Raw genomic sequence first — 25,123 nt, forward strand, 5'->3', positions numbered from 1 at the left:
ATGGGGGATGTGAGGCTCATGCAATCACAGCGTCAGGGAATCATAGGTAAGAAATGGAAATAGAGGGCCTTATTCTTTCTTTTTTTTGTAATATAATTAGATGTCTTTGTAACCTGATCATGATTCACAGAGACTGAGCAAAATGTTAATGACTTATAATCACTTCTATTGGCAAATGAGATTCTTGGGACCCATTTTCCCTCCTACGAAATAAAACTCCAGTCATGTAGGATGAGGGCTGAGATGGCTTAGTTTAGAGTTATATCTTGAGAGCAAGACTACAGGAAACTAGAGTGGGGCTCCTTCTAATTTGCCATTTTCCAGCATAGATCTGAGAGGTTCAAGTAGACAATAATAATAAAAGAATTAAGTTCTTACATGTCCAAGGCACTATGCTAAGGAACGTACATGCGAACTCGTGACATTTTATAGATAAGGAAAGTGTGGGTCAGAACTTTTCACGTTTAAGATTGCCCAGCTGGAACTTCCCTGGTGGCACAGTGGTTAAGAATCTGCCTGCCAATGCAGGGGACACGGGTTTGATCCCTGGTCCGGGAAGATCCCACGTGCCGCAGAGCAACTAAGCCCGTGCGCCGCAACTACTGAGCCTGTGCTCTAGAGCCCACGTGCCACAACTACTGAAGCCCGCACGCCTAGAGCCCATGCTCCGCAACAAGAGAAGCCACTGCAATGAGAAGCCCGCGCACCGCAATGAAGAGTAGACCCCGCTCGCCGCCACTAGAGAAAGCCCACATGCAGCAACAAAGACCCAGTGAAAGAAGACCCAACACAGCCATAAATAAATAAATAAATATATTAAAAAAAGAAAAAAGATTGCCTAGGGCTTCCCTGATGGCGCAGTGGTTAAGAATCTGCCTGCCAATGAAGGGGACAGGGGTTCGAGCCCTGGTCTGGGAAGATCCCACATACCGCAGAGCAACTAAGCCCATGCACAACTACTGAGCCTGCGCTCTAGAGTCCGTGAGCCACAACTACTGAAGCCCGCACGCCTAGAGCCCGTGCTCTGCATTAAAGAGAAGCCACCACAATGAGAAGCCTGTGCACTGCAACGAAGAGTAGCCCCGGCTCGCCGCAACTAGAAAAGGCCCACGCACAGCAATGAAGACCCAATGCAGCCAAAAATAAAATAACTAAGATAAATTAAAAAAAAAAAAAGATTGCCCAGCTGGCAAGACGTAGAGCTGGGATTCACACCCAAGAAAATTACTTAATCTCAGCCTCATTAGTAAATTGGGACAATTTATCCTACCTTGCAGAGTGATTGTGTAACAAATAAGTAAATCTATGGCAGGTACCTTACGTCTGGTACTAGGTATTGAGACATACATAGAATCTATTAACTTTTGCTTCCCCTAAATGTCTTCTCTGCAGACTGAGTTACAGCTTCTGTCCATTTCATTCTTTTCCAAACTATGGACTAAAACTCATTTAATATTCTCCCTCCATTCTGTTTTATTCTCCTTTTAAACTATTTGACTGTGTACTGTTCACTGTCCTGGACCTCTTCCTATCACATCATTTTTAAAACAAGATAAAGGAGGGGTGTATTTTTTCCTGCACTCTTTTCCTTCAGAATTTTTTTTTCTAAAAAGTAAAAAAAAAATCATTAAAAAAATTCACTTAAGAAAGTCATGTTGGGTTTCCCTGGTGGCACAGTGGCTGAGAGTCCGCCTGCCAATGCAGGGGACACGGGTTCGTGCCCCGGTCCGGGAGGATCCCACATGCCGCGGAGCGGCTGGGCCCATGAGCCATGGCCGCTAAGCCTGCGCGTCCGGAGACTGTGCTCTGCAACGGGAGAGGCCACAACTGTGAGAGCCCGGGTACCGCAAAAAAAAAAAAAAAAAAGAAAGAAAGTCATGTTGCAACATATTTGCTTACCATACCTCATCAGTTATGTGATTTTCGTGTCACATTTCTAAACGAAATGCCATCCTTGAATTGAAACGTACATATTTTAGAATTGGTAATTCTTCAGCAGTTAGGTTTACATTTTAACATATCTAGTATTTAAGGAGATATATTTTCATCCAGAAAGTATTTATGCACTAGAGTATTACCAACACATAAATATCTCTGGAAGCACAACAGGCACCCAAAAAAGCTCAAACAGTAGACACCCAGACACTTGAGGAAGACTTGCTATTTGTCAAAGATAAACTTCTTTCCTGAATCAAGACATGGTTGATTTATGTTTAAACAAAACTTTCATGCTTGTCCATCAAAAGCTAACACCCTAATTTCAGGAACTCTTATTTGGAAAACTACCAGTGTCTCTAAAGGGTCTCAGCACTTCTCAGGCTTTAGCTATTAAGGTCTCCAGCCATCCAGGTAGGCCTGTTCTGTGTGTGTCTCAAGCCCTTCTTCCTGGAGAGGCCAACAGGAGATATAGGCCTGTTGAGAGTTAGGATTTAAAGAGCATACACACATACAAAGGATAATTTTAATCTGATACAGAATCAGATCTCATGTTACCCTTCTGTTTGTATGCCCTTTAATCTCTCTAAACTTCCTGATGGCTCAGTCTCTATGCAATGCTGGCCTGAAATCAGGACTCAGTGAACTTGTGGGGGAGGGGAATTTTGCCCTTTTTCTCCTTTCAGTTCTTTTGGCTGGCAACTAAAATGACATAAGGCAGATTAACAGGAGAAAATTAAATTTATTACATATGTACAGGGAAACCACATAAGCATGAAGAATTTCAAAAACAGCAAAGCTACGGTATATATATATACACATACCATTCTGAACTCTGGAGGTCCAGGAGGCTGGGGTTTGAGACTTTGAAGGGAAGTAAGGCAATTCACAGAAAGATGAAAAGAATTAATGTTTTGTAAATAAATGTTTGCTGAGCCATCTGAAGACAATGGGACACAGAGAGGACTTTGATCAAACAGGGCTTGCTAAGTTCTTCCCTGTCTGCCACACCTAGTTCATACTTTCCTACAGTTGTCTATGGTGATATCTACCTCCTGGAACAGGCCTTCTATTTTAAATTCTTTTAGGCAGTAAAGGGGAATTTCAAAGGTTCTTCCTGAGTCTTCTGGGCCTTGCTTGTTTTCAGCTCAAAATAATCCACATGCCTGAGTGGCACATCTTGCAGTGGCCTCCCCTGAACCCCATCAAACTCATTCATTCAACAAATGATTTAATCTCATAGTTTTAGGCTAGTAGGCCCTCACTTGTTGTAAATACAATTTAAAACTCAAATAGTGGATGAAACCAAGTTCAGCCATTCCCCACTGTACTGATCTTTTGGAAAAGGAAACTAGTAAGTAATAATAAGGGCCTGGGTGGTTGGGGAGAGTTGGGGTGTCAGGAAGTTGCTCAGGACTAGGCAAAGCAGGTGCCTGTAGACAGATTTGCCTACCCCATGGGAAGAAACCCCTTCCTATAGGGAGAAGGCTGTTCTGACCAATTTAGGGCAGGTTACCATTCAGACAGCCAGCATCTATTGACTATACCTTAGGTCCAAGGCCTTGTCCTGGACACTGTAGGACATGCAAAGATACAGACTGAATCCCTGCCTTCTAAGATGTGCCAATCAATTTATTACAAGAGGCTTGCACTAAATGGTTCTAACAAGTGCCATGGAAGGGACAGAGAGGAGTGGTGGGAGCTTCCTGGAGGCATCTGAACTGAGCCTGAAGAGACAAGGAGGACTTGGGCAGCTGGAGATGGAGAATGAGAACGTGCAAAGATAGTAAGAACAGAGCAGGAGGGAAGTGTGTTCTGCAAGCGCCACAGGGGCACTGGGGAGTAAGAGGCTGTCAGCGAGGTCAGCATGAAGCACATGGCTGGGTCCTCTCCATCAAGCAGTGAAGGAACCCCCCAGTTCCTTGAGACTCAGTGTCTCCATCTATACAGTACAAGGAATAAACAACACTAGAGGTGGGGAAAGAGTAATGCATTGTTATTTTCCCACAGATTCCTCCAAAAATGAGTTGTCAATTATAATTCAACAGGGAAAATATGTCAGTTTTACTATTGGGCAGCGGGCCGACTCACATCCAAGAAAATATGTCTTCAATTCATTACAGAAGATTTATTTCCCTCCCAGGTGATCAACTAACTCTTTTGATGTTGGAGCAGTTAAGAAAACCGAATTCTGAGTCCTTTGTTTGTTGTTGTTTGCATTTTAGCTTATAAAAATTTTGTCTAAAGGTAAGAAACATCTGTTTGGTGAATCTGGGAAAAACAGGCTTTTCTTTCTTTCTTTTAAAAATTGAAAAAAAATTTTTTTTTATTTTTAAGATCATTTTATTCTTTGGACCCATACAATCTATTGGAAACAGCAATTTTAACATATTTCCATTTGCTATATAAGGTTTGTTTCCTTGTTGGTTTGTTTCTATCCTCAAACAAGCTCCCTCAAGTTTGAACAGGGACTGGACTGGTTTGGGATCTCTTGAATGTGATCTGTAGGATCAGAGTATGATCCTTGAGATCTCATCTGTCTGAATTGGGGAAGAGGTCTTCTTGCTCTCTTAAGTGATGTCCTGGAAGGGGACAGCTAGGACCATTTGCATTTGGGAGACAGCAGCTCCTTTTGACCAAGTTTGATTTTACCCACATTTTAAAGAAATTTAGGGAAGTTTTTCTCTTGATCATTAGCCGTTGTGGTCCAGAATCCCTGTTTCAACGTGCATTTTTCTTTTTTCTTTAAAATGGCAGAATGTTATTTGTTGAGGATAAATAGTTACCTCTCTGTTCCATGTAATCTTCATAGGGGAGATGGTGTTGGAGATTGGTTTTAAAGAAGGGTGATTTGGACAGAGCTGGAGGAATCAGACACCCTGACTTCAGACTATACTACAAAGCTACAGTCATCAAAACAGTACGGTACTGGCACAAAAACAGAAATATAGATCAATGGAACAGGAAAGAAAGCCCAGAAATAAACTCACACACCTATGGCCAATTAATCTACGACAAAGGAGGCAAGAATATACAATGGAGAAAAAACAGTCTCTTCAAAAAGTGGTGCTGGGAAAATTGGACAGCTACAGGTAAAAGAATGAAACTAGAACATTTTCTAACACCATACACAAAAATAAACTCAAAATGGATCAAGACCTAAATGTAAGGCTGGACACTATAAAACTCTTAGGGGAAAATGTAGACAGAACACTCTTTGACATAAATTGTAGCAATATATTTTTGGATTCATCTCCTAGAGTAATGAAATAAAAACAAAAATAAACAAATGAGAGCTAATTAAACTTAAAGGCTTCTGCACAGCAAAGGAAACCATAAACAAAACAAAAAGACAACCCATAGAATGGGAGAAAATATTTGCAAATGAAGGAGTCGACAAGGATTAATCTCCAAAATATATAAACAGATCATGCGGCTCTATGTAAAAAAAACAAACAACCCAATCAAAAAATGGGCAGAAGATCTAAACAGACATTTCTCCAAAGAAGACATATGGATGGGCAAAAAGCACATGAAAAGATGCTCAATATCACTAATTATGAGAGAAATGTAAATCAAAACTACAATGAGGTATCACCTTACACTGGTCAGAATGGCCATCATCAACGAGTCTATGAACAATAAACGCTGGAGACAGTGTGAAGAAAAGGGAACCCTCCTACACTGTTGGTGGGAATGTAAATTGGTACAACCAATTTACAGAACAGTATGGCAGTTCCTTAAAAAACTAAAAATAGAGCTACCATATGACCCAACAATCCCACTCCTGGGCATATATCTGGAGAAAACAATAATCTGAAAAGATACATGCACCCCAATGTTCACTGCAGCACTATTTACAATAGCCAGGACATGGAAGCAACCTAAATGTCCATTGACAGAGGAACGGATAAAGAAGATGTGGTACATATATACAATGGAACATTACTCAGCCATTAAGAAGAGTGAAATAATGCCATTTGCAGCAACACAGATGGACCTAGAGCTTATCATACTAAGTGAAGTAAGTCAGACAGAGAAAGACAAATATCATGGTATCAACTCATGTGTGGAATCTAACTTAAAAAAAGATACAGGGCCTCCCTGGTGGCGCAGTGGTTGAGAGTCCGCCTGCCGATGCAGGGGATACGGGTTCGTGCCCCGGTCCGGGAGGATCCCATATGCCGCGGAGCGGCTGGGCCCGTGAGCCATGGCCGCTGAGCCTGCGCATCCGGAGCCTGTGCTCCGCAACGGGAGAGGCCACAACAGTGAGAGGCCCGCATACCGCAAAAAAAAAAAAAAAAAAAAAAAAAAAAAAAGATACAAATGAACTTATTATTATCTCACATAACAAGAAGTCTCCTAATAATGGTTCCAGGGTTGGTGTAGCTCAATGAGGTCATCAGGGCCCCGAGCTCTTTCTTTCTATCCTACTTTCTCAGCATGTTAGTACTCATGGCGATGGCTGACACTGTTCCCTATAACACATCCTTTCACCACGATGCTCAGAGAATGGCACCAGACAGCTCTCCTGGTGCCCCCTGTTTTCCAGAAAAAAAAAATCTTTCCTAGAAACTCATCACCCCGGCAGAGTCTCCTTATATGTTTTCCACCAGAATCGTGTTACTGGTTGCCTCTAGCTACAAGGAGACAGGAAGGTATTTGAGAAAGTGCAATGGGATAACATGGCTAGAGTGTAAAACTGAAATGACTGTGGCAATGTCCCCTAAGGCTAGGCACACTGCTACCTGAACATAACTGGGGCTCTGTTGTAAATGAAGAAGTAGGGGATGGCTGTCATGGGACAACCATTGTGTCTGCCCTGGCCCTGAGGGGATTCTGACACTGGCATCCATGAACCACATTTTAAACCAGTGGTTGTCAAAACATCATCTGGTTATATCAGAATCATCCATGGAACTTAAGAAAGTGCCAGAGGTGCACCCCTATGTTCACTACAGCACCATTTACAATAGCCAAAGTATGGAAGCAACCTGAGTGCCCATCAATAGATGAATGGATAAAGAAGATGAGGTATATATATGCACAATGGAATACTACTCAGCCAAAAAAAAAAAAAAGAAATCTTGCTGTTTGTGACATGGATAGACCTAGATAGTATTACGCCAAGTGAAATACGTCAGGCAGAGAAAGACAAATACTGTATGATTTCACTTATTGGTGGAATCTGAAGAAATAAAACAGACAAACCTAACTAAATAGGAACAGAGTCATAGATATAGAGAATGAACAGGTGGTTGCCAGAGGAGGAGGAGGTGGGGGAGACGAGAGAAATAGGTGAGGGAGATTAAGAGGTAACAAACTTTCAGTTACAAAAATAATGAGTCAAGGGTATGAAATGTATAGTGTGGGGAACAGAGTCAATAATTATGTAGTATATTTGCATGGTGACAAATGGTAACTAGACTTATCCTGGTGATCATTTTGAAATATAGAGAAATACTGAATCACTATGTTGTGTACCAGGAACTAGGAGAGTGTTGTAGGTCAATAACAGTTCAAAAACATATGAACTCATAGAAAAAGAGATCAGATTTCTGATCACCAGAGGTAGCAGGTGTGGGGAAGAGGGATTTGGAGGAAGGCAGTCAAAAGGTACAAACCTCTAGTTATAAGACAAATAGGTACTGGGGATGTAATGTACAACAGGATAAAGGTAACAACGCTGTATGTTATAAATGAGAGTAAATCCTAAGAGTTTTCACACAAGGAAAACATTTTTTTTCTATTTCTTTAATGTTGTATCTATATGAGATGACAGATGTTCACTTAACTTATCATGGTCATCATTTCATGATGTACGTAAGTCAAATTATTATACTGTATACCTTAAGTGTATACAGTTCTGTACGTCAATTACATCTCAGTAAAACTGGAAGAAAAATAAACAGTAAATAAATAAATAAGCCCTGTGATTAGAAGTAAGTTAGAAAAAAAAAAGTGCCAGAGGCCTGGACCGCAATGATTCAGGCCTGAGCATCAGGATATTTTAAAAGCTCACTAGGTGATTCTGGTGAGCACTAGGATTGAGAACTCATTGGACCAATAACTTAGTTTCTGTGAACACCAGTTAGCAGCCTATGGAGATGATATTAGGATACTAAGAGCATTTGTCACATAGGATAGGTGTTCAGAGTAAAAGGTACATAAAGTTGCAGCTCAATGATGCAAAATAAGTTTTGATCTCAGTCTACCCTCCCCTTCTGACAGACTGGTTTAGAGGCAGATTCTAGTTTTCTCCAAAGAAACAGTGCTTTTCAAAATAGTGAGGAGAAAACTTGTTGATTTTGGCTACTGTACTAGCTCTCTATTGTTGCAGTAACAAACTACCACAAATTTAGCATCTTAAAACAACACCAATCTGCAATCTCATAGTTCTGTAGGTCAGATGTCCAGGCAGACTAGGGTGGGCTCCATGCACGGAGTCCCCTGAGGCCCCATTTTCTTGCTGGATGTCAGCTGGGGTTCTCTCTGCTGCTAGAGGACATGAAAATTTCTTTGCACGTAGTCCCCTTTACCTTCAAAGCAGCAACGGGGTGTCAAGTTCATCCATGCTTCAGCTCTGACTTCCTTTTCTGCTCTGGTTGGAGAAAGCTCTCCATTTCTAAAGGCTCTTGTGATTACACTGGACCCATGTGGATAATGCAGGATAATCTCCTTATTTTAAGAAAGTAAACTATGCTTTATCACAACAGAGTCATGGAAGTGATATTTCATCATATTCACAGGTTCTGGGGATTAGGATGGGGTATCTTTGGGGAAAGGAGACTATTTTATAAATTCTGCCTACTATAGCTGCTCATCCACTTTCCTGCTTAGCACCCCTTTATGCCACTGGCTCTTATCCATTCTTCGATTGTGTTATCAGCTAGTATTTAGCAATCCCCAGGTAAGTGTTCATGCAATCCCCAAGTAAGTGTCATGGACATGGAGGACAGTAAGCTGGCCTGACTTTGAGGTATCAGAGGTATCAGGCAGTCAAGCCTGGGAACTCCAATCAGACACAAAGTGATAAACGAAAGGAGACAGTTCACTCCAAGGGCAAGGTGAGTGACACTGACAGGTAAGCACCACTGGGGTTCAGAGGTAGTTATGAATGAAGACGATGTCAGAGCCAATGGCCCTGGGAGATCTCCATGACAATTCTAATCACACGGCACAGGCAGCCCCGAACTTTCCTGCCTCCTAAACTCATTTTGACTTTTCTCGGAAGCCCAAATTGGTCCAGAAATGTATTCTTTGGAGCAAAGCATAACTGGTAGTTGTCCAGAGTAACTTAAGGAGTTGTCAGGCAAGTACTGTTTTAGCTTTTCTTTCAATCTTTCATTGAGAAACTTTTCCAGTATTGAAAAATCAAAGCACAAAGAGAAAGAGGGAAAGTCTAGATACTCTTGAAAAGCCAAAAGAAAACAAAACAAAACAAAAAATAAAGGCCTGAAGACAGAAGCCATAGGCGAGCTTTCATGGCCAGATTTTTACCATGATTCTGTAGTGGACACTGTGGGGTGTGGTCTGGTCTCCCCTTCATGTTTGAGGCACCTATTCCCCAGCTGCTGGGAGTGCTGGCAGCTGATGGCTCTCAGCTAAGTTCCAAGAATTACCCTCAGCTGAAGAGAACTACCTTGTCCAAGATCATGCCTTCTCCCTGGGCAGTCCTTATCCAGTGACCTGCTAAATACAGGTGTCCCAGCTATCTGAGAGCAGAGCGTTCCTACAAAAGCTTTCATAAGTTGAAATGGCATAAAGCAAAGAGGCAATTATCTTAGGACACATCTTGCTAACAGATGTACAAAATAAACTGAAATAGACCACAGATGCTCACCGACACAGTTCAAAATTCTGGTGGCTTGATGCTGCGTGACGTTTCCTGGGGAAGGAGCTCGGCAGTGCCACTCTCCCTGCTCTGTTCAGGGTGTGTGCTGCCACTATAATGGCTCCATCGCTGCAAAACAAATGCGGAATGCTATTTTCACTTTTCACCTTTTTCGTAAAAGTGAAAATCCTCTTTGGATTTCTTTGTGTTAGCAAAAACAGGTACTAATATAGGTGTTTCATAAAAGTAAAGTGGAGGAAAGCAACTTTTGAAAAGTGGGGGGTACCTGTATTGGTGCATAACGGTCAGGCAGTCTTGCCCCAAGTAGGACAAGACTGAAAGGCCATCCCAGTTCCAGAGTTTCCCTGATGGGCTGGCTCAGGCCTTTGTTAGGTCTGCTTTACAGTTCAACACCTCCCTCTGCACGGACCTGTTCCCTCGACTTCTCCCTCCGTAGGTATGAATCCCAAGGGCACTTCCCATCCACCTTCCTGCATGCTCCTCTCAGGCCAGCAACAGAGCCTAACAAGTCCCATTAACCCTAACGATAGATTGTTCACCAGAGGTCTCCAAAGTGGATGTGTCTGTGTGTGTATGTGGTGTACAGGCACACGTGTGTGTTGCGTTTAATTCAAGGAAGAATGGGAAAATGATCTAGCAGTTTAAAACACGAGTGGGAAATAAATTTATTGAATTTTAAAATTGTATCATGAGCTTCAATTTTTCTTTTTAAAGTCTCAATTTCATCTGCTAAAAAGGGTTCTGAAAGCTAACAATGAAAAGGTGAAAAATTCAGTGGTACAGACATTGTGAATATATTTTGATTTTGTATGTTAAAGCCACATGCCTGATGTGATTTCAGCTTGAGAGCAGAGTAGATTGAAATTATTCACCAACTCATCCATTCACCACCCTGGTCTTGATCTTAGAGTGGGGAGATGAATTGAGAGCAAAAAATAAAATTACTAGTTGGAATTGTATGAGCATTATATTAAATGACTTCCAGGATACAATCTTACATGAAGAGATGTATTGGGGAAAACTGAATTACATGTTTAGTTGAAAATTAGAAAGATGACATTGTGGATTCAGAGAGCAAGAATTATATCTCATTCATCTTTTTATTTCCCACAGATGTTTGCAGAGGGTAGGTCATCCATAAATATTTGTTCAACTAAAAGGATCTCAGACTGCGACTTCATTACTTAAACCTTATAACGTATCTGTGTGCTGTGGTCACAGTCCAAGGGGTTTGGGCTGGATTTACCACTGACCACTCCTCTAGCCCTAATGCAGGTCACCCTGTTATGCCAGTTTTGCTTACATTTTAGTGTGTCTTGGCTCTAGAAGCCGTATTGTTTATTGTCAGATTGTTTCTGTCATTCTTTCTCACATGAAAAAGGATGTGGACTGATGGGCTTAGAATTAGGGTATTAGGAGATTGATGTCTGTATTACCACACCCTAGTCTCCTGGGTGTGATTTTGACTTATATTAATGCCAAGAAAATAAATCAAATGTTTGTTGACCTTGTGTGTACAGAATAGCTTGGGTTGAACCAATACTCTGGGAAGAATTACCTGTGGAGAGGAGAAAGAAGTAACCATGACAGTTCCTAATTTTAACATGATATGCCATGGGGTGACGTTAACTTTTAATTCTTAGCAGTAAAAAGTACAGCACTTTTTAGAGAGAAAACCATCCTACGATCCTATCACATAAAGTGGAGTCTGGAGAAAAAGTGTCCTAGTAAACCAATCTACTTTCTTTAATTTCATAAAAAAAAATAATCTCACTGATGATAGTAACCGTGCTTTTGGGTATAGTCACTGCCTCACATTTTAACACCTTCTATTTCCCTTGCTTCACTTATTTGAATTTCGGTAATGGCAAGAAGTTTGGGTAATTCTACATCAAAAGTTTTGATGTAAAAAGTTAAAAAGACAACCCTTTAAAGGAGATTCTGATAAGTGAGTTTGAAATAATCTATGCAGTGATCTAAAGTTATTAAAGAGCAAATTTAGAAAATATTCTGTAAGTTTAGGATTTGTAAAGAGTACTAATTAGTAAAAGGCTAAATTACTACTTAATACAAAGATTCTATAGTAAAGCACTAATTTACATTATTATGAGGTAATCATTAGCCCTAAATGAGGTCATTTGTGATCTTAAAATTTATGAGCACCAAGCAGTTTTTCATTTTTTCCACCCTCCTAAGTCAGTATATTATAAAGGAGACTGGATCTTGGTGTGTTTTGAAACTTCAGACTCAGGTTAAATTTCACCACTAAGTTCTGCTTCACTTGACCTCTGAACACCAGTTTTCCATTTGGTAAATCTGTTTGAGGATTTAGTAGCCTAAGAGAGTGTAAGGACAATAAAACATGAAAAGAAGGTCTAACTTGGTAAAATTATGAGAGTTTCAGGTGGAAAACAACACCAAATATCATTATTACTTAAGGATCGTAGAAAATAGCAGGGCGTATGTCTAATTTAGGATCACTAAGAAGACACAGGTGATTCACTTATTATTTCCCAACTCTTTTTTTCTGCTTCCACTTGAGGATGAATATTTGAAAGTGGCTAATTTTAAAAAGGAACATGGGGGACTTCCCTGGTGGTCCAGTGGTAAAGAATCTGCCTTACAATGAAGGGGAAGCGGGTTCGATCCCTGGTCAGGGAACTAAGATCCCACATGCCATGGAGCAACTAAACCCACGTGCCACAACTACTGAGCTCGTGAGCCTCAACTAGAGCCCGCGTGCCGCAAACTACAGAACCCAGGTGCTCTGGAACCCGTGAGCCACAACTACAGAGCCCACGTGCCCCGGAGCCTGCAAGCCACAATTAGAGAGAAAACCCACCACCACAACTAGAGAGAAGCCCGTGCACCACAACGAAGAGCCCACGTGCCACAACTAAGACCTGACACGGCCCAAAATAAATAAATTTTTAAAAATAAAATTTTAAAAAAGGAACATGATATAAATGAAGTTATAAAGTAACTTCTGTTAAGTTTCAAAGCTCATTAGTATTATCGTGAAGTGAGCCCAGCTGAAATAGGATCCTAAGACATGTTGGAAACCGTTAATGCAGTGAGATGAAACAGGAACAGAATTCAGCCTGGTGTAGCCTTCACCTGGGTTTGGCTGTTGCTGCTCCAAATGTGATTTATTTAAGAACAAACAATACAGGCTTCATGAAATACAATGAAGTCAGATTACTGGGTATTTCCATATTGGGGCCACAAATCCAGACCAAACTCCTCTGGGTGAAGATGGCATTTCCTCTGAAGAAAGTGAATGTTTCCACTGTCAGTTTCCCAGGGGAGGGGTCAGTTCTCCAGCAGGAAGTGAAGCGTGAGAGCTTTAGACTGGGGTGAAGGGAGAGCTTCCTCATTTTTCACAGGGCAGATGTCAATTTGGCTGACACTCTTAAAGATGTGGTAGTATCTGGAATGTTCTAATGGGGGTGGTTCAGCTACCTCTGGTGCCTTAGAAACAGGTGGCAAGGAAATGATAGCTTGGTGAGGGGCAAGAGGGTCCCACTGGATCTGGGCAGCTCTCATAAATTATTCTCTGGACTTTTTCTTCTGTTATTCTGGAACATTCAGGAATGTCTGGTCTCTGCTTTGCTGTGGTAATAAGGGAGAGGACAAGTTCCTTCTTCAGGGCCAAACAGGATGGTAGGAGGAAGTCACAGCCCAAGATGACAGTGCCCAAAGAAGCAGGAAATGGCCAACCAGAGGAGAATCCTCTGCCTCACTGTTTCAAATAAAGTAGAAAAATACTTGCAATTCTGTTCCTAAGATCTACCTCTGCCACAAAAACCTCACGAACCACTTTTGAGCGCCACTCAAGACCTCACGAACCACTTTTGCCAGACAAGATGCTATCAATTTGGGGTTAAAAATAATAAGGCAGATTCTCACTGGTTTTCAAGTATTTAAAAAAATGCACCCATATTTTTTGGGGGCAGGTTCTAGAAGAAAACATTTCCACAGAAAAGAGAAAATTCTAGGATTTTGATGAGTCTTTTCTGTTAATTCTAGGAAATTTTCCTTCTCGTTTCTGTCAATTCTAGGAAAGTTTCTTCAGCTGGTGAGAGGGAACTGAAATTTACAAGAGGTATGTGATTTTTTTTTAAAGTCTTTAAAACACACCTGCTGATAGAAAATGGGGTCAATAAGAAGTCTAAAGAAACAAAAGAATTGCTGACAATGGGAAGAAGAGGAAAAAAGAAAAGACATGGAATGAGAGAAGAAAAGAATAGGGGAAGGTTCTAAGAGCCAGAAGTTCACAGGCAAGAAGAGGAAATTCAACCAGGCAAGTAGGTCTGTAAGAATTTTTATAAACAATCAATCATTTCTATGCCTTATTTTTCTAAGCATATACTTTCACCTCATCAAATAAAATTATTATGTAAATCTAAACAGCATGAAAAAGCAAGTTTCAACATTTTAAAGAAAAAATCCAACTATTAAAATAATCATACCTTTCTATTCCTGTCTCTCACACACATGCACATATACACCCCACTGAACAGTACAGATACAAGGAAGACAGCCTTGCATAAAACTAAAGAAAATGTTGAATCATTACTTGTCTCTCAAACTCCTTTCTAGATTTTATTACCATTTCTCTACAATCTAACAACAAAAATAATGGAAAGTGAAATTCAACTGAAATGCTACCAGGAGTATGATTCCAGTGTTAACAGGAATAGAAGGAGGAAAGACAATTCAGTTTAAAGTTCTATAAAAAAAGATTTGAAGCTGACAAAAATCAAAATGATTAGTTGTTAAGACTAAGACACTGCACTCTAATTCTGTGCAGACACATTATCTAGCAGTTCTACAAATGAGGAACTACTGTTAATCTTTCAACTACACATTCATTCGAAAACTCAAATAGCTAAAGTCCTAGGACTGAATCTCATAAAAAATAAATAAAAACAATGTGTATTTCATGAATGCAAAGTAAACAGGTGTATTCAACTGCACTAAACAGAGGCAATATATAGGAGAAAAAAACTGTAAATGCCCTGGACAAATTTTCAGTCCTGGAAAAAAAAAATATCTAAAACACAATATAAGAAACACTAGCAGAAATAATGGGTGGTTCTTTTGGCAGAAGAAATGATGCAACACAAAGATAGTTTTAAGAACTATGGTAGTTAAAGTTCTAGACAAAATAACTAAACATTAATTAGCAAAAAATCAAACTTATGGCAAAACAAAGTTTACTTTCATGGTTTGCTAATACGGACTTATCTGGAGAATGTCAATGTGGCTTAACTCCAATTGTTAAAGGTTCATTCAGTCTTAATTAAACAGTAAAGGAATTTCTATTTGCACAATCGATATTGTCAGCATTATTAGATCTAATATAAAATATGTTTGGGGTAGAGCCCTTTCCTTTAGCAAGAAAATAAATTCAACAATAATCATGTATCCTTTCCAGGATTATACCTTCGGAAAACTTAAAATAGGTAATAAACCTGTATATATTTAGGTAAATACATCTCTTCTCTGACATTAACTAGCAGTACAACTAAACACTACTGACTGGAAAACATGGGACTTTCTGGATATGTTAAATTGCACAACTCTGATACTAAAGCAACATGAAGTAGCATTTCTCTCCTTAGCTTTTCTAAAGCTGCTTAATCCAAATGGCACTGCATGTATATATATATATATGTTGGTACATACATATATGTGCTTGGGCACTAGTAAGTAGCATATTGGGTAGCAGTTACTGAAAACTGAGGCAGATAGGCTAGCCTCAGGGGCCTTATGAACAGCTGTAATAATTTGCTTAGGAAGAGGTAGGTCAATTTTTATTCATATCCTAAAAGTCCCAGGCCGATCTAATACCAATAGACCTGAGCTTTGTATGAAATATGCCTAAAACCACAAAGTTTTTGGCCTATAGATCACATTTCAATGAGCCTTCACATATGCCCAAAGCATGATTACACAAAGGTGGGGAACATTATTATTACTATTTTTTTACATAGTAGGAGCAAAGAACTTCATAGACATAAATGCCTTTTGAAGCATATAAAATGTCTGTCATTTAGGTCAGCTCAAATATTACCTCAGAGGTCTTCCCTGACACCCCACCCAGAAAATTGCTCTACCATATCATTCTTTTATTTTCCTACCACCATTCTCTGAAATATCTTGCTCCTTCATCTATTAATTTGTTTATTGTCTAGCTGTAGAATTAAGGCTCTAGGAGAACAGAAATCCTGTATATTTTCTTCACCACTGTATTTCTACTAGATGCTGGGCACAATTATTTAAATAAATAATTAGTTGAATAAATTAATTTCTCAGTGTACATGACAGATCAAAATATACCAAGAAATAGAAGAGCAATCTTTTCCTCTTTCTATAACATACATATACCTATACACATATATACACAGACACACACTTACCTGGCCTACAGCGTAGGTGTTTCTGTTTTTTAAGGCACATTATTCAAAATCAGAGGTGGAGTGTTTTGTTGCTTTAAAGAAAAATAATATATGTTGCAGTAAAAATTATTTAAGCCTATTTAAATTGAATAACTTTGATGGGAAAATAGTTTAATATTTTTGGTAAATAACCCCAAAACTACCCATTAAAGGCAATGTTTCTCCCACAACTTTTACATCAATTAAAAATAATCAGATAAAACAGCTTTAAACATGGTAATTTATTTTATGCAGTTGTTTAAATCCATTGTTTAAAAATGTTCAAAAGGCACTTTAAAAAACATATTTAAAAATACATTTTTCGGACTTATTGGTGATCACTTAAAATAAGCAAGTCACCAGACATTTTTAAATCATTCATGATACTATTACCTTACATAATTTTTAAATTCCAAAACACAAACGTTCACTGGGTAATATAACACACTGCTTAGCAGTAAGATTAGTTTCCCTCTAATAATATACTTTATATGGATTATTAATTTGCAGGGCCCTGCAAAGTTATTTAAACTTAACACATAGAAACTAAAAACTAGAGAGGTAAAGGAATTGAAATAGAGCATTATTCAACTCTGAAACTAGTTTAAGAGTTGGTTTCTCTAAAGAGAATTTATAAAATTTCTTATTCTAATTTGAATTAAATCTCTATTTCAACTCCAATATATAAACATAAGCCATCTTTTAAAAATCAACAGAGGTTACATTTAGCACAAAATAAACCACAGGTTGTCCCCTAGATTTCTTAAGTATGCTTCTGTCAGGTCTACTATAAATAAGTAGAGAGATGAGGCAAATGAGGTTTTTTTGTTTGTGAAAAGGGGAATTTACTTCATTTAATTGTATATCTAGCATTAGTTTAACATCGTAGACTTTTAAGTAGGTCAAGTATCCTGAGAGCCAGCAGGCATTATTCTTAGACAAATTTTTACTTCCAACCTCATAGGGAAAACTAACGTTAATAGGTATAAAATAATGTAAGTGATACATACAAACTCTAATCACTAATAAAAGCCTAATTAATCTTGTGAAGGCAGAATTAAGAGTAGTTAGAAAATGGAAGTTAGTTATCAAGGAAATAAAGGGCAATAAATACAAAGAAGCAGAAATTGTCAGAGAATATTCTAAAGAAATGAAAATTTAAATGAATAAAAGGGTAGACCTGATCTAATCAATCAAATGAAGGATTTTTCAAGCCTCAATCTGGTAATAATACAGTATAACGGGCTCAAGGAAGTGAAAAATTAATACTCAAACAATTATGAAAATAACCAGTTAGTAAATTTAATGCTCAAATCCAATTACCATACTTAAAAAAAAAATTGGTCAGTGATTTATTTTTGAATCTTCTTACAGTAACAAAAACTCCTCTGAAGTTTATTTGAAAACAAATAATTGAACTCTGGGATAAAAATCTGCTTTGTATCAACTATGAACTTCCCACTTGAAAATACAAGTATATATTGGAGAATGTAAGATAGCAAAAGCCTGTTTTGAGACCATACTAAAATCATTTACCCAGACGACAAAAATCTTAATTTAAAAGACAGTAAGTCATTATCATCATGAAATCTGGTTTTATATGCTCTATCAAATACTTGGAGAGTTTTTTGCTTTATTAGGTCCTATAGGACAGTCAACTGATTCTTGAAAAGTGATGAAATTTTGATAGTATGAATTGGCAGAAAAACATTCTGCACATTATAAAATAGTACTTTGCTACCTCTATTTAAAATTATTTTACTAACAATTGTGGACATTTTTTATGACATTCATTTAAGTATGCTTTTAATGAATTAATATATACTGACTAGTATTTACTGAAACTTTTCTGCCCCAATATGAAATTACTAAACTTTATATTTTACTGTGGGCCCTGATATTAGTAACTCTGAAGCAGCTAAAGAATTTTGCCAAAATGAATGATCCACTGACCCTTTTAATTATCTTTAGTCTTTTACATTTAATATAGTGTGATGCTGAACTATACTCATTTAAAACATGCTTTATCTAAATTTTTGAAAGATAACCTTACTTATGGGGCAAGTAATCCTCAGCGTGTTCCAAGGATGATTTGCATCAGAATCACCAGGTTTTAGGGGAATGCTGAATAAGACTCACCTGGAGGGCTTGTTTAAACATAATTGCTAGCCTCTACCCCCTAGAGTTCCTGATTCAGTAGGCCTGGGGTGAGACCCAGGAGAGGATGCATTACCAACAAGTTTCCAGGTGAGGCTGATACTGCTGGTTGGGACCACACACTGGTAGAGAACCCAAGGTTCTCTACCCAAGGGTATCTGGTAAGAACCAGATAAGTTCTTATCTGGTAAGAACCCAAGGGTATCTGGTAAGAATGCATACTCCTGGGTCCCATGATAGAATCAACATTTCTGGAATTGGGGTCTTGAAATCTCCGTTTTCACAAGCCCTCAGGCAAGAGTATAATAACCACAATTTAAAAACCACTATGACAATTTGGCTGGTTAATTTGACTACTGCTGGCCAATGTATCAGATGTCACATGCCATCAAGTAAAAATGGAAATAATGCTAATGATTAACCTCAAGGCTAACATGGGGCAAAGAACACACAGGCTTCGAGTATAAATCCTAGCTCTGTTACTTAGTAGCTTTCTGACAGTGGAAAATGACTTTAGTTTTCTGAGCCTCAGTTTTCTCATCTATAATATGGGAATAACCCCCAATTTGTGAGGATGAACACAGAGTATCTAAGCACGTTACCTGCCATACAGTAGGCATCAAATAAAAACTAGCTATTACTTATTGTAAGAAATATATATTTCCTTTATTACCTGATTTGATTAAAGCAGATTTCTCATTCATTTAAAACAAATATTTACACTCCAAGGTAAAGAATAATAAGAAAACTTTATACTTAGCACTCCATACTCTGGGCCAAACAGTGTTTTTAAAAGCCATACACATTTTCACTCATTTAATCCTCATAAAAATCCTATGAGGTAGGTAGTATTATTGTCCCTAGTTTACAGATGAGGGAATTGAGGCACAGAGAGATTAAGTAAATTGCTCAAGGTTACAAAACTAGTGATGGAGCAAGAATTTAAACCTAGGCAGTCTGACTTCAGACCCCAGGATTCATCACAATGTTGATTTCCTATGAATCAATTTTAAGGTTTTCGGATGTTCATGGTAAACCATTTATACTTCTAGTACAGAAAAGTAGCATGTACGGACTGCAAATAAATTCCTATCCATACCAAGGTAAAGAGTTGTTCAAAGAATAGAATGAACACCTTGAAATTTTGGCAGATGATATCATCATGAAAATAACAAAAAACAATTCAATTGGTGAAAACTGGTGTAAGTTTTCACTATGTTGACAGAGTAATCCATAATTAGCCACTAAGATGAACATCCTCTCAAATATACAACTGAAAGAGGTCATAGTTTTGACATGTTTTGGCACAATAAATATAAACTATTTAGCTAAGCAGCAGAATCAATGGCATGACAGCCACATAAAATTAGCATAATGATAAAATATAAGAGAAATGTAAATTATTTGTAACGTTTAAGATAATCTTATGGAAAGTCTGTAAAGTATTCTGTTATGATACACTCAGATGATATTGCTAAAGACAACAAAAATTTTAAATTTCCTTTCCTTCCAGAAATTCTTTAAATAGAGGGTCACTAAAATTAGAATGAAACATTTATGAATGTGTTTTTGATGTCATCAAGACTGAGCTCTCAGGGAAGGGATATGGGAACAGATGTATATGTATAACTGATTCACTTTGTTATAAAGCAGAAACTAATACACCATTGTGCAGCAATTATACTCCAATAAAGTTGGAAAAAAAAAAAAAAAAAAGACTGAGCTCTCTTACAACTGTCCATTGGCAAAACAATCATCCCCAAATAAGTCAGCATCAAAATTCAGGCTGTTATTTGTAAACTAAGTATTTGGTCTTTTAATATCTGACATATTTCAATTTGTTTAAGCACTCTGCATTTTTTAATGTTTTTAATTAACTCTGGTCAAAATCTCACAAATTATTTTGCCAGTGTAACTAACAGCCACCTCAGAGCCTGAAAATGAATCTCAAAACTCTGCTTTAAACAAGTTATGAAAGGCACAAACAAGTTCTCATCTCTCAACAGGATGAGAATGAAAGGAACTATAATTATGTAGTTGGACAGTTTTAAATAATCAGTTAAAAATGTTACTTAGTGATTCCTGAGAGTGGCACTAATATAAGAAAAGCATCCCCAAACAGCATTTCATTTACTATTTATTAGTTACCCATAATTAACAATGGGTAAATTTGGGAATAAAATATCTAAAAATGCATGTTTACAGAATGCTATTAACACTTTCAGTAAATAAATATTAATAGTTGAGAATGGCATTCAAGAATGGTTAAACATGTTTAGGAAAGAGACAACGGGGACTCAGTAAAAGATTAGCTATTAATTAGAACCAAGTATATAATACAGTCAAGGCCCATGATAATTTCAAAATGTGGTTTTATTAATGCACTTTAGGTCAAGTGCCATTCTTATTCTACCTTATTCTGGAAGAAATACTGCCAATTATAAATAGTCACAGCAAAATTTTCATTAGACAAAAGTTGCATGTGTGTGTGTGTGGGGGGTTGGTTCATTTATATCATACTGCAAATATAAACTCATGTTTTGAGTTTACAAACAACACCGAGCAACAATATTTCCTTCTAAATTTTCTTTAAGGCAGATCTGTGTAGCATCATGTGTGGGTTACTAACAATGGTGCAGTGTAGTTTTAGCAAATTTAACTGTTTTAGTTTCTCAGTGAAAATAATACATGTGGTCAGGAACAGGCAACAAAATCTCTTCTAGTTCCTCTGCCTGGCCACCATTTTAAAAACACAAGTTTTTCATATATGTATATATTACTGTATCAAAACACATTTCAACAGACTTCACAGCTCACTTAAAGCTTCAGTTTACAGTCATTCATATGAAAAATTTCTAATATGGAACGTTCACTTAGAAAGAATTCCTCACTGGGATTCCAGTGTTCTATATCAGAAATGGAGAAGTTCTTCTTCAGTGCAATGCTAGACATTTTACCTCTGTTCATTTATGTTTTTCTTTCAAGGGCTCCTGATTTACTTTTGTATCTTCATTTTTGTATGTTTGACTTATTTCCTTTAGCATCTTCTCAGGTAAGGCAGGTTGATATCTGTATAAATAACCATATGGACGAAGATGATAAACGAGGTATTCTAACTCATACATAGTTGTAGGATCAACATAGTGAAAAGAAACTGCAAGAGCAGAACAGCAACCAGGACCCTAAAAAAGTAGTGGAAACAGGCATTATTAATAAATAGCACATTGTTAACATACAATATTCAAATACTGATAAAGGAAACACTAATTTTAACAGAATCCAAGCATTAAGGCTGGCAAAGTAAAGCAGAGGCACATAATTTATTAGACCTGTGAAAGAAACCAAGAGTTTTCAGAGTTCCCAATGATTTAAAATCAAACATGAAGTTGCTGAAGTATATCTAACTGAAACAATATTCTCTCATGCCCTATGGATTAGCAAAAAAAGAAAACGCTTGAGACCTCTTCAAATAAAAGGGTCAACTATACAAACGATAAAGCTCTATTTCTCCAAGTTTTGCTTTCTCTTCATAACTTTCTCACTATGAAGTTTTGCTTGGCTCAGCCTCAGAAAGACACCTTTGGAACATTCAATGACTACAAAGCCTTGCCCAGTATGTGTCTGCAACCTAATACTTCATCGACACATCAACCCAAACAGTATAGTATTTAAGAGAGGAAGTGCTGAGTCACACCTAGGTTTTAGTCTAAATTTTGCCTACTAGTATATAATCTTGGGCAAGTTACTTAATCTCTATAAGCTTCAATTTCCGCATGTTCAAAAGATGCTTACTTAAAGGAGACAACGTGTGTCACACGCTTGGTACTACGCTTTACCTATAGTAAATGCTCAATAAATGTTAGCTACTACTGACAGAATAATCAAGTTCAGGTGGCCCTCAGTAAGTAGGTCAAAGTTAAACTTTTGTTCAGTTATATAATTCTCATAGATTTCTAATAGAGTTGGCATGAGAGCAGATTTAAATAAAACAAGACAAAAACAAAATAACAAAAATGCAACAAACATACAAAGAGGAATGAAAAAGCAAGAAAATAAAGAAAACAGAAATTTTAAAAACTGGTCCCAGACTTAAATAGTCACAAGGTCATCTGGGGGTCAGAATTGGTATCTGGAGACTGGTTCACTCAGATGACTCCAAGAAAACTTAAGTCTCTAATGTCTTTGCAGGGACCCAGGGAGAAAAACAGTCTGGCAAGTTCCCAGAGAAGATTCATACTGACCTATTAAATTGAACATTTAATAATTCATGTTTGGAAGTATGTAGCTTACAGTGCAGTAAAAATCATTAAGAAATTGTCCACTGTATTTTCTCTGACCTTTCCTTTGAAACAAACACTGGATATGTGGGTTTCTTGGACCACTATGTAGATGCTGGAAAATTATCTGGTGCCTACTTTTTACATCTTTAGGGAATTTAAGAATAGGAACAAATATGAAAAGTAAACAGGTAAGTCAACTTGTGATTATCAAACCAGCTCTGTCCAGTAGATATATGTGAGCCACACAATGCAATAGCCATACTTAAAAAGTAAAAATAGGTGAAATTAATTTGAATATATTTTAACTGAATAAATCTATATTATTTTCTTAATATTCAATAGGTGATCAATATTTTTTAAATTATTGATGAAATCATTCTTTTTATTTGTGCTAAGTCCTTGAAATCAAGTATGACTTTTATACCTGAGTACATCTAAATTTTGATAGCCATACTTCAAACACTCAATAGTCATATGTGGTTAGTGGCTACTATAGTGGCCAGTGCATAGTAAACTAAAGACTAGAATAAGAGCGGTTAATATTAAATTACTGATCCTCTCTGGAAGCAATTTTATATAACTCTGAAATATTGCAATAATATTTTTGATAAGATTTACTGCATTAATTATGTTATACTCTATTGCGCTTTTTTTTACTGGATGGCCAGGATACTGTTATTATTAAGCTTTATAAGCAATAAAAGGCTATAAAAAAACAGCTAAAATTATTAGAAACGAAATACCTAGTTCTTTGCATATGATTATGGATACCCCAAAAACTTGAGAGTAGAGTGAAAAATCATCAGAAATAAAAAATCCAAGAACAGAGCCAGATTGTAAAGATGCTTTAAAAAAAAACAAACAAACAAACTAGCTTTCATGTATATACTAATTAAAAAGTTTTAAGAAAAGAGCCCAAGTAGAAGAGTAACAAAAATACTAAAAACCCAGGGAGATACTTAAGAAATAAAGATTTACCTGAAGAAAAGTATAAAACTTTACTAAGGGACCTAAAAGGAACTTAAAAAATCCTGGACAAAGATGTCCACTGTTCCTAAATTAATAAGTTTATACACAAGAATAAAGACATGAGAGTTGCCAAAACAATTTAAAAGAGAGGGAGAAATAAAGAAGAGGAAGACACACTCTTAATAACTTAAAATTTTTGTAAAGCTACGAGGTTCAAAACAATATGGTACTGAGCCAAAACCAAATAGAACAGAACTGAAATCTCAGATACCGATCCTACCATAAGCAATGCTATAGTGAATGATAATAAAGGAGGTATTTTTAAATCAGTAATGAAAGCAAGACTCAGTTAATAAATGGTACTGGAATAATTAGTTAACAATTTGGAAAAATCAAGAGTTCTCTACATCAACCATATATCAGTAAGTTTCAAATGGATTAGAGTTAATGCAAATAAAACTGAAGAATTAATATAATAAACCATATTTGATCATTTCTGACCTACGAAAAGGCAATTTCACAAGTAGAGGGTTTTAAAATATTTTAAAATCCACTTATTTTAAATCCACTATATTAAGACTGATTGTAAATTTTCTGGTGAAAAATCTACTGCTAGGGAATAGACTGTATGTAGTCCTAGAGAATAGACTTTATTCCTAGGGTACAGACTTTATTCCTAGGAATAGACTTACTTCTAGGGAAGTGAGAAGGTGGTATGAGAAGGGAACTGCACACAAAGTTCTGAACAACCAGCTTAAGAACATAACTCTTTGATCAACTAGAATATCTCACATCCTAACCTCTAGAAAAAAACTTTCTACACTGTATTTTTAGTGATTACTAGAGAGAGGAAGTGTATGTATGAGACTCAGGATGGCTTTGAAAACAGTAACTCCCTTAGAAGACGATTTAAATGATGAGTAATAATAGAAGTCTGATTTCACTTTGGGTTTATATAGAACCTCCTGAGAGAGAAGAGACAATATCAGAAGGTTGGGTCAATTTTGGAACTTCCAAGCCCATTTTACAGTCTTCAATACAACTCACAAATTATTATAGAAGGAACATAAAATTTTCCATCCATTTAAAAAGCTAGTACAATTTAAATAAAATATGTACTATAGAAATATTTATTTTGTTAATATAAAGTATATCGTTGGGTATACCCTATTTGTAGGTGGGAACTGTGGGCAGTACCCTTAAAGAGAAAGTAGGATATTTTACTGGTTACAAAATAATGACAATTATGATGTCCCTTTGCTGTTACTGTTATGTGTACTCAATATCAGATACTCTCAGTAAAATCTTACATGCATTAGGTGTATTTGTTATTATGCATTTGTAATGTTTTTGAGTTTGGGTATATTTTTGTATGGGAAGGGGTACAGAATTAAGAAGGGAAGAGGTCAAGTAATCTTGGAATGGTTTAAGAAGAGTTTACACTAAAGAAGCATCCAAAGTAGTACCTCACTAAAACCAAAACA

At 37.2% G+C, this 25,123-nt stretch overlaps 1 protein-coding gene across 1 annotated transcript in view; it reads right to left on the reverse strand.

The window, feature by feature from the left end:
• Positions 1–16,479: 16,479 nt before the first annotated feature.
• C1GALT1 (core 1 synthase, glycoprotein-N-acetylgalactosamine 3-beta-galactosyltransferase 1) overlaps positions 16,480–25,123 on the reverse strand; it is a 40,417-nt gene continuing 31,773 nt past the window's right edge. The window contains exon 4 of the mRNA XM_082631928.1: positions 16,480–21,572. Coding sequence (XP_082488054.1) covers positions 21,354–21,572 — 219 coding nt within the window. The 3' untranslated portion in view covers positions 16,480–21,353. The remainder of the gene's footprint in view (positions 21,573–25,123) is intronic.

This window comes from Mesoplodon mirus (assembly GCF_964341445.2).
Source record: "Mesoplodon mirus genome assembly, chromosome: 9".
NCBI classification, from domain to species: Eukaryota; Metazoa; Chordata; class Mammalia; order Artiodactyla; family Ziphiidae; genus Mesoplodon; species Mesoplodon mirus.